This window comes from Pyrus communis, chromosome 16 (genome assembly GCF_041283825.1).
Source record: "Pyrus communis isolate YQ-2024b chromosome 16, ASM4128382v1, whole genome shotgun sequence".
In the NCBI taxonomy this organism is placed as follows: Eukaryota; Viridiplantae; Streptophyta; class Magnoliopsida; order Rosales; family Rosaceae; genus Pyrus; species Pyrus communis.
The window spans coordinates 486,753-497,917 of NC_142580.1; the positions used below are offsets into that span (position 1 = coordinate 486,753).

An 11,165-nucleotide genomic window follows, 5' to 3' on the forward strand; every position below is an offset into this window, starting at 1 on the left:
TTCAGATATATATTCACAGTAACATTCCGGCATAGAAAATCAGTAGGGTTCCTCACAGAACCGAACTTAAAAAGCATATCATCAAAGGAAAAATGAGCAAACCAACAAATCAAAAGAAGTTTTAACGAAAAGCCCACAGTACTGTTCACTTTAACGAAAAACCACATATTTACACTAAAAAGTCAATCCTGATACTATTCACTTTACCCTTTATTTTGTCCTTATCATTAAAACTCAAAGTTTTCAAGTCTTTTTCATTAGTTTTCCTCAAATCAAACCAGGGTACCAAACAAAAGCGATGTGGTACAATTAGCAATTATAAATTGAAATTTACAAGAGTGAAACAATAAGTACTGGGAGCTCAAACTACATCTATATCGCTTATTTCCTGCACAAATGGAAGTAATGGTACATAATCTGTACTTTTAGACACAACAGATGAAGCCAGCCAGGGATGGAGAACTTAGATCAAATGCCAAATTCAGGCGGGTCTGAGCATGGCTCGTCGGAGATATCCAACACTGCTTCCCAACTCGTTCGCTTTGCGCCTCAGACAACGAGGCAGTCCATCAGGATTCATGAACTTGAATTGTCTGCTTGAATTGGTCATTACAAATAAAAAATCAACTCCGTAGGTAAAAAAGTTTCATATTGGGCTCATTGGCATCAAGCGATGAGCCTAGAGAAAGCGTGCACACAAAATTAAACTCGGAGTAGGCGTTTGGGAGGGGGAAACTTGGCGATTGCTCCTCAGAGTACTTTTATTATTTATATGCAAGTAATCAAATGCTGTTGAAAAATAAATAGAGGACAATTCCAAGTGAAGAAATGCAGATGACAGCTAGTACTTTCATCGAATGCGTATTAGATTACAGGCTGAAATAGTCTAGAATTAACAGTTACGAAAGGCGTAAATAAAGAGTACACATTCATCCAGCTATACAACAATTTCGAGAACACTTTCCAACCCCTCCCGCCTTCACAAGTGCCCGTGTCTTGCACACCAACTTACCAAGAATATATGAGTCATTTCACATGAACTTACCTAAGTCACATTACGCAAGATACTATTAGCAAGATCCTCGTCAATGGGTGGCAGTGGCGGCATTTGGCTCATTATGCCAGGCATAGCTCTCATGCTGCGAAAAATGAAAAAGCATTCGTCAAAGTTCACCAAATCGGCATTATTTGTAATATACATTGAAACTATGCACGTACTCGTTAAGGATGGCAGTTATATTGTTCCTCGTGCGGTAGAAGAGGTCAATGTTTTCCTGTAACTGTTTATGAAAGAAACAAACTTTTAAGCAAGCGATAATAAAACACATGATTCATATGTTAATGATATTATATGGTCATCAGAAATGCAGATAAAATTTCTGCCGGCAAATTAAAACTCAGAAAAGAGAGATGCTAGGGGTAGGCAGTGTCATCGTTTAGCGATAACACGTGTATGTAGCGTATTGGATTATACCATGTCAACAGCAAACAAGGTCAGCTTAACATAACTGAGTAGATCAATGTAGTGAATTATTTCATTCATCAATATATGCTCATCAATTGGAAAAGTAAAATTCCAGAAGAAGACTATCAAGCAGTAATGCTGCCACATAATGCATCAGTTGCATAAAGTAACATAACAAGAAAAGGCATATTCCCTTTCGCTTTTGACATATGACTTCAACCGTAGCGTGTGGAACAATATGGCATGCAAATTAGATGTGCAATAATCAACATGAACTATGATGGCAGGAGGCACTGACCTTGTATGAAGAAAGATTAGATGTAATTTGACTGAAAGCTTGAGCATTTTGCTCCAATAGATGCTTGGCTGTGCCACTTAATCCTGATATTAACCAAAGAACAATTACGTCAACGAAACTATCAAATGAAATATAATAATTAAGTGTATGTGCACAACTTCAAGACGGGAACAAGGAACAATATAGCAAGAAAGAAAACAGAATGAAATGTGTATGATGGATTCTTTAAAGGCAATGGGAGGAAATAACGATATACAGACATATATTGACCGAGAGAGAGATGTGCGCAAATAGGAACTATACGATTAGATGAAAACAATAATGAGAGAAGAAACAAGGTAGTTTCTCGAACCTTCATACTGCAAACGTTCATTCTGGTCCATATGGTGTCCCATAAGAGAATATGCAGCCATGTCCAGTGGTGGAGCTGAATGTATGTTTGTCTTTGAAGACGACTCCACCAGTTTATCCTGAAGAAGCATGATCTTTAGAATACTGGTTCTTCAATCAATATAAGATCCTAAAGACATTCATTGGTTCAATTAACTAAAACAAAAATCCCATTCACTGTGTTACAGCTTAGGACACCAAAAGTCACCAATACATCAAGGGATCTCAAGTTTTCATGTCTAACAATAACTGCAGTTAGAACTGAATGAATCTTCATGATACAAAAATGAAAAGTTCAAGCCAAAACCAATGTCAGACAATTCGTATAAACTTCAGAAATATACCTTCCTAATGTTCCCCTTCTTTCCCATACCATGTTCTTCAGATTTCCTACGCTTTCTCTGCAAAACATTTCAAAAGTAGTTCTAACTCAACTAAAAATTCTAAGGAACAAATCTAAAGTAATGAACAAAACTAAAAATACATCATTAGGTGAAGAGCTTACAGTCATCCACCTACACCTCAAAGCAACATCACGCACAGTTTTATCAGGTAACATTGCCGCGATCTTTATGTACCTCATAATACTTGGTTCATTGGCATATCTACATTTGGGAAATAAATGGCTCAAAAATGTTAAACTCAAAACACAGTAAATGAAACCACCATAGTAGGACAACAACTAGGCAACAGACAGTAAAGTGAAAGAAATTCAATTCACATCATAGCAAGCGGATATGTGAAACAACAAGGCTACTTAGATCATAACCACACCAATTCAAGTTTTGGAGCACGATGGGAGGGAGGCCATAGACATAAAGTAATGGTTTAAGAAGCTGACGATTTAAGTCCAAGGAAATATATGTTATGCCTGCATTAGAATGAAGATTTGCAGTTTGCTACAGTTAGACAGTGCAAACATTACGAGACTCCATCAACAACAAAACTTAATCACATCAGAAGCTTCGTCACAACATCCAATGAATCGTAACTAAAAGTAGTTTAGCAACACGAATATCAAACTAATAGGCAATTATACATAGCTGTGGCACTTAAACACACACATATATGAACGAACGAATTTAACAAGAGATAAGATTCCGAATGACCTACTTGCCAAGGCCCTCCTCCAATTTGTACTGTTCCTCCACAGACCACTCAACAGCCAAACCTGTGTCATGCTTGAGCCCGGGGACCGAATCGAGAAGCAGAGAACCAGATGAACTCCCAGCCTGACTAATTACAGGATTGTTGTTAACGATGCCCGAATGAGACGAAAACATCATGCCCCCGTCCGTACCAAAGTAATTCCCCATCGGAATCATCTCCGAGCTGCTGTTTATGGCCCCGGACTGAAAGGATATCGCGTGTCGGTTCAAACCGTAGCCAAAAGCTTCGTTACGGTGAAACCCTGTGTTCGACTGCATCGCCATTACCTTGCAATTTCTGCTACTAATTCCCAGTCGAGGGAGCACACAAATCAACTACACAATCCAAATCAACGCACGATACTTTTGAAGGAATTGAAATTCCATGTCGCGTAAAGCCAACGCTTTCCTTCTCGTTACCAGAAACCACTGATTTGGGGCTGCTCAATTATCAAAACTCTAGGCTCATCAAGTTCAAAACCTTAGATTCCACGGCTCAACGACGATTGCAGCTACTCCAATTAAGCTGCAACAACCCGCCATAACTGGTGACAAAAGTCTTCAAATTTCAGCAAAAAATAGCAACTTTAATCTCCAACGGCAATACCCAAATCCCCAAAACTCGAACAAAATCCCCAAATAGAAAAATCCCTCAAATTTTCAGACCCTCGAAAGCTCCTGAAGCAACAGAAATTCCCAAAAGATGGGGAAGGAGGAGGAGAAGAAGAAGAAGAAGAAAAAGCCGAGCACTCAATAGTAACAAAAACCCAGAAAAAATGTTGAAAGCATTTGCTTCGTGTAGCTCCGAAATGGCAGATAATGGAAAGCACTGAGAGGAGAGCACCAAGTGGGTACTACGTGTGGTGCTTAGAGAGAGAAAAGCTTGAGAGGGCGTTACCTTTTTGGGGTTCAACTTTCCGACGGACCCCTAATTGGTCCTCTCTTCCTTTCTTTTTTCTTTTTTTTTTTTTTTTTTTTTTTTTCTGGGCAGTAGTAGCAGTGCTGGCTCCCTCCCTCTCTCCTGCTCTCTGCTACTTTCTCTTTTTATTTTGATTTATTTTCCTTTTTTCGAAAAGCTTTTTTGGAATATTTAATTTAATTTTCTGGTTGGTTTGTTTGTTCTCTGCTTTTTGTACAGAGAAAGACAAAGAAGATAGCTCAGAGGCCTGGCGCTCGGCCAATGGGGAACCGAAGAATGGGGGCAACAAAAAGTTGAAGCCTTTAATTTTAATGTTTTTAATTTAATTATTTTTATTTATTCAATTCGTAAAGTTGAATAAATTAATTTACGGTTGTAGATCTCGGAATTCAGCAACAGTGCGAATCCCCATAAGCATTTGATGCCAATTATTGTGGACTCTCCACCTTTCCTTTCGCACCACTTTTTTTCATCAACTTTTTTTCTTTTAATTGGTTTTTAATTCTCTTGTAACAACAGAGTTCCACTCTTGTTTTTCCTTTTTAAGTATACGGTAATAGACATCCAACTCGAAATATGCATACGTGGATGCGGTTATGTTGATATGTGGCGGTGTTAGATATTTTTTCGATACAGTAGATATTTTTGTGAAAATTTAAAAAAATAAATTTCATTTTATATGTAAAAATTCTTAACTTTTGATTAAAATTAATAGACTTCGTTGATATTTTTGATATACTAATTAAATGTCGACAAACTACCACATGACATTACCTAAACTTTCATTTTAAATTTCCACATTTTTAGTAAATTATCATCATTTTCATCGAATGCAACCGATGACAATATGTCCATTCATATTCCACAAATTTCCATATTAATATTCTCACTGATACTGATATTTTAATTTTAAATACTGATTAGCAACTCCATTATACATTTTTTATATCTTCTTCACCATTTTAGATTAGTTTAAACTAAAGCAGCATTTGTATAAACATAGTAAACCATTTTCTTACACCTTCTAACTTTAGATACAAAAAGAAAAATATAATAATGTTGGACTTTTATTTCCACTTAGATGAAAACCTTTTGCACAAAATCTGGGCAACACAAAACTAAATTGATTTTGGAATTGTTTATTTGATTGGTGGAATGTAAACCTCAGAAATCCAACGCGCTTAATCATCACAACTTTATCCACAACCTTAAATTTAATTATTTTGTAGTTGTTAATTCATCAATCTATTTTTTAAATTCCATAATGATTCAAAGTATAGAAAACCAATAATAACTAGAATGTTTTCATTTACCTTTCTAAAATAACTTACATGAAACTAATTCATTGCAACAATAATGTTTATGTAAAATAATATCATGAAACACAACTCATAAACAACAATATCGGAACACCACGTAACATTGAATGGCTAACGTCATTTTCCACAAATCCAACCAAAACACCCACAAAGTCGGTATGGTTGCACAAATATCCACCCGGATAAAGTGCGTCGGAACGGGCCTAGCAACATAGCCGATGGACCGTCAACGAATGGTTTGTGGGAACATGAAGTTAGAATCGAACACAAAAGTTGAGCAAGTCCTCAGCGAAAATTAACATCGATACAAAAATGAACGTCGATTAATAATTATTTGAATTTTAAACACCCTAATTAATTTACATGCATGTTAACCTTGAATACAAAAAACCTCTGGTAAATTCCAAGTAGATTTTATTATGTACAAAACAGGGTTGCTTGGGAAGCAAGAATCAGAACAAGGTACGTAACACAATCAGGTAGCTGCGCTGACACCAACTGAAAGAGTTGGTGAGCCGAAAACGTTGGATCAACAGCAACAATGAGATACATATTTGGTCTCAACTGGCAGAGAGAGAGAAGAGACGAGACGAGAGATCAACCCTTAGACGAAGATTGAGACTGCAGCATGGAGGATCATGATTCATGAATGTAGTTATCCCCAGCACCACAGCTACCAAGAAAGTTAATAGCGGAGATTGACAGGATAGAGAGAAAGAGAGAGAGTGCCTCGATTCGATCATATGCCCGTTCTACGCGACGCTATGCTCCATTCCGTCCACGGTTTGTCAAGCTGTTCTATTAATGGCCAGTGTGAAGTATATGAGGATTAATGTACCCATACTGGACCTGATCAAGAATAAGAAGCAAACACACACAAAAGCATGTATCAACGAATAATAACATTCACACTAGTATATTATATAAACACGAAATAAGATCCTTTTCATATTTACTCGTATTTGTTTCAGAGGAGTATATATGGAATGAACAAGGTAGAGGGCTTACACTGTTGCAAATATGAAAAGGATCTTTCGAGGGTTGATGGCCATAAAGCGATTCGTGCCTGTAAGTACAGTTGAGGTTGACCCAAACGATTTTATGGTGATCAGTGACTTCTTCAACGGTTCCAGCTGAGAGTTCGCTATCAAGGCGAACACATAAATACAGTTCAAACTGCAGTCTATGCCAAGGTGATCGATATTTTAAATGTTGACGCCTATCAATAAGATTGCAAATTGTCTTCTGAGACTTCATAGCAAGCTAGCTAGATGACTGTAAATTATACCTTTCACCAGAAGTTTCTTTGGTGGCTCATCCGTGTCTTCCTCGTCAGTATTCATCAATCGCTCTGCTCGATAAAACCATTTTCTTGAGAGTGCTCCCTACAGAAAATATAGCGTAAAATAAAAGCATGGCCAAGGTTTGCGAGATCGACATGAGGAGTACTTTCAAGATTGATAACATGGAGACAGCTACTTACTGTCATTTTGGGGCTTCCGGAGCTTCTATCAGAGGGTTGTGTAAGGCTCTCAATATCCAACACAACGGTGTGAGTTATATCTGAAGCAGTTGTATCAGTCTATACATTAAAATCAATAAACAACATCAGTACATTGATGGATGCATAAACAATGCGACCATGAGATAGCATCAGCGACCTACTTACAAGTTACAACGCAATCGATCCAATTTTTTTTTCAATAACAATGTTTAACGGCAGACATTCACAATCCTATAATATGGTATCAGAATCACCTACGTGAGAGTGTTTTGGGCCGTTAATTATTTGAGTTTAATAATTTGGAGCTCGGAAACTTATTCTGGATTGATAGAGCGTTTTAAAAGATTTCATCTGTCTAAACTGCCATCAGTAAACAGGATTAAAAACCCAAATCTAATAAAATCCAACAGCTCAGTAAAACATTGTTTATCAATTATTTATCTAGACTGTAATTTCATATTTTCTTTTGTTGTTGACTGACAGTTTGGAAAGATGTAGCATTTGGCCTCCAAGGACTACAAGTACCTGAAAAACAAACCCTAAAGTAGTGGTAGTGGGCTAGCTACTGTCAGAAGAGTGACATTCATTATTTATATTCTTCCCATACCAGATACGCTATAGCCAGTACCAGATAAACCTGCCCTAATTAAGTCAAACAAATTAAACAAGTTGACAGAAAACTAACTGTTAGGACTAAATCCAAAGCCAAATGAAATTAGATGGGTAAAAATTTCCTACTCTTGATTGTTATCTAATTCTTGGACCACTCCCATGTGATGTGACGAAACCGAGGCAAGAAAAACTATACAAAAATTACTCACGCTAATTAAGCTTAGTTATTATTCTTTTGAAATTAATACTATAAATAGGCAATCGTGGAACCACATGCAGCTAAAATATCCCAAGAAGATTGCTACGATGACTCTCTTATAGTGGGCTGCCCCTTCATGTTGTTGGCATGAGAATTAACGTTAAAAGGTGTCAGAGAGTTCACGGCGGTAAAATTACAATGATTTGACGAGTTAAGCACAGTGGTAAAATTAACAACCACTATTGAATCTGTGAGATGAATGAAGGTTTGTCTGTTAGCATGGTGGAAGTGGAGCCTTATGGCTTCAATAATTGCTATCTACCTCTATATAAATATATGTATATTTACAATTTGTTTCTTTATTTGGACTTTGACATCAACCAGGCATTTGTTCTATAGCTGTAGTTACCTGTATGCTGCAGATTCCTTCATTGCTGTAAGCAGGAAGGTGGGGATTGTAAATAAACCTAGTTAATTACAGATTAGATGCTAATAACGAATTTTAATTACAAACATTGAGATACTGTTTGCTAGTTAGCATAGTTTTGTCTTTTAAGTTTTATTCGAAATTCAAATTTTCAAATAACATACAGACATCCAAGAGCTATAGGGAGTATGATGTACAGCAGCAAATGCACAAAGTGACAATATATAATGTGTCACTTCAATATGGATGCTTAAACGGTCAATTTGTTCAGACTCACACGGAGGCTTAAACCATCTCTAAATCAAATTAGTAATTAGTATTTCTAGGAATATCGTTAGATGATATGAAGAGAATGAACAATTTCGAATTTCAATTATGACACGCCACATTAGAAGAAAGGAGGACTTAAATTAACTACAAATTATTATTCTTCATGCAAAATATTGGAGTACAACAACTTAATTATGAAATAAGCAGAGAGAACATGAAAACTAACAAATTATAAAAAAAAAATTAAAACATGGAGATTATCAGTTCATCTTAATTGTATATGTAATTTAAAGAAAACTGGTAATAAATGAAAACAATTTGAAAATTAAAGCAGAGGAAAAATCCAACGATATATATGTAAACTGAGATTTAAGTCCCAGAACAATAAGCTCCACGTACTAACGTAAACACTGAGTCATTACGAATTACCAGTTTTATATGACAAAATTTAAGCAAATGAAAGTGTATAATCTAGAAGAAGAGTACCTGTCCGGTCTGTTCCTCCCTCTCAAAATCTCTCTCCATTGATTTCTCAGAGAAATTAATCATAGCATCCCAGAGAGAAAGTCGTCGTCGTCCTCCTCCTCCTCCTTGATCAATATTCCTCAATGTTTGCCGCCTCTAACTTAGAACAAGTTATCAACAGAGCAGCTTCCCGCTGATCGCCGTCGGAAACCTCTCTCTCTATCTGCCTCTCTTCTGAGGTTGAAATTTGAAGATGTTAGCGTCAGAAGGGAGAGAAGAGAGGAGAAGACTGCCTCCTACAGCTCCTTACTGGCTGACTGCGCATAGCAATTAGCAAGTGTATCGCCAGATCGCTCTTGCTTTCTCTCTCTCCGATGAGTCTCTCTCCAAACATACACATATGTTGGTAAGTTATCAAATACGTCATGTGAGTTGATAATTGAATTATTAGTTAAATATTAATTAATGTGTTTATTTAGTATTGATAACATATCGTTTGATTTGTAAATTTAATTTAGAAATTTGATTCCCATAATATTATCTATACTCTATTGGTCTTTGTTTAATTTTTTTAAAAGTCAAACTTAAAATTTTCCACATAAAAAGGTACTCCAATAAAAAACAAAACCATAAATATTTCGCAATTTAAGAAAATTCTTATTATATCGGAAATACAACTATATATATATATATCAAGTGTCATAATAAAATTGGATAGAAATTTTATTTTTTTTAAGTTTTCACCCAATTGTATTAAGGTAATGCTAGGGAGAACGAACTTCTAAACTAAATTATGTGGATGTTGATTGTTAAATTACTAACGTGTTTATTTTTTTTATTAGTAATACATCATTTGGTTTAAAATTTTATTCTTCTTAACAATATCTATTGTATTATGACTTTATTACAGTTTGTTTACCTAACTGTATTGTTGGCACATTAAAAAATCTCTTGTAACACATAACAAGCATATCAATCCAAGTTCTAATTTAGTGAATTAATCAAGGGGTGTGATATCTACACATCTCATTTTACTTCTCACATATCTTTTGAATTTTCGGCCATCAAATCGGATGAATTAAAGAATATTAACGAACATAAATTATCAAATGGTGTGTGTGAAGTAAAATAGAATGTGAGGATAACACGCCCCTTAATCAAATGTATAATGTTTTCGGTAATTGTGTGTAATTGTGATTTGTGTGTACTTCCCATTCCATCACGTATTCATTATTTTATGTGAAATCGGGTACCCCTTCATCCATATTTCTAGCAAGTGGACTACCACATAACGTAATTTGGTACAAGTACTTTGAATTACATATTTTAGCACACATACAGTGGAACATGAATGTACGCACGCCGTTCCTATTTAAATTTGAATTCTCACCAACTTTTGCTCGCTTTGTTTAATATTATGTAACAAATCATGTACTTGTAGAATTGACATAATTGAAAATGAAGAGATTTTGGACAAGTCATTTAGTATTATGGTGTAGTGATATTCCTTTTTAGCTGTAAGTAAGAGGTCTTAGGTTCGGCTCTCGCCAAAGGTGAATTTGAACCACATTACTGCTAATCTATTGTGAGGATAAACACACCCTCTCCTCTTAGTGTAAATTATATCGTTTGTTAAAAGTAAAAAAATTAAAATAAAATAAAATTGTACAAGACTGTTTGAACGGGTTAGATTAAAACTTTCAATTAATATATGTAAATTAAGTTATTTATAGCAATTATTTTTAGAAAGAAAACTGAATTTTTTTAATTTTTAACAGATTATGATTATTAAATAGTTCAAAAAATAAAATGGCGGAAGATTAAACTTAAAAAAAAACCGTTGAAATTTTTTAAAGAATCGAACTACTTAGATAGCTATAAGTGGCATTTTACCATAGTAATGGAAATATATTAAGCCTTGTATGACGACTTGTATTCAAACCCTTTTAGAAGCTAATCTGACAAAATATATCGTTTGATTAAAAAAAAAAAAAAAAAAAAACTACTTTACTAGCTAAACTACTGAAAACAAATTCCGGGAAGAAAGCATTGGTAAGCACAACGACGGGCTATTGGGTTTAAATGTTTACAGCAGTAAATGAAGTGGCTTTGCCATGCACACGTGGCATACAATGCAAAGGAATTGGAT

At 35.4% G+C, this 11,165-nt stretch overlaps 2 protein-coding genes across 3 annotated transcripts; both read right to left on the reverse strand.

Annotated features, from left to right (window-relative positions):
- Positions 1-821: 821 nt before the first annotated feature.
- LOC137730866 (uncharacterized) lies at positions 822-4,498 on the reverse strand. Of its 2 annotated transcripts, XM_088687890.1 has the most exons (8): positions 4,200-4,338; positions 3,267-3,846; positions 2,659-2,758; positions 2,498-2,554; positions 2,116-2,233; positions 1,764-1,846; positions 1,219-1,280; positions 822-1,139 (listed from the first exon to the last, which is right to left on the reverse strand). In XM_088687890.1, exons 2-8 carry the CDS (start codon positions 3,584-3,586, stop codon positions 1,046-1,048), a joined length of 834 nt encoding a protein of 277 aa, XP_088544016.1. In that variant the 5' UTR covers positions 3,587-3,846; positions 4,200-4,338; the 3' UTR covers positions 822-1,045. The 2 variants fall into 2 exon arrangements, with proteins under 2 accessions (XP_088544016.1, XP_068325959.1); XM_068469858.2 differs by having other exon boundaries at positions 3,267-4,498.
- A 1,342-nt stretch (positions 4,499-5,840) lies between these two features.
- LOC137732553 (uncharacterized) lies at positions 5,841-9,432 on the reverse strand. Its single transcript, XM_068471872.2, has 5 exons — positions 9,038-9,432; positions 7,023-7,121; positions 6,828-6,924; positions 6,548-6,683; positions 5,841-6,388 (listed from the first exon to the last, which is right to left on the reverse strand). The coding sequence occupies exons 1-5, from the start codon at positions 9,098-9,100 to the stop codon at positions 6,328-6,330; spliced, it is 456 nt and encodes a 151-aa protein (XP_068327973.1). The 5' UTR covers positions 9,101-9,432; the 3' UTR covers positions 5,841-6,327.
- Positions 9,433-11,165: the final 1,733 nt, after the last annotated feature.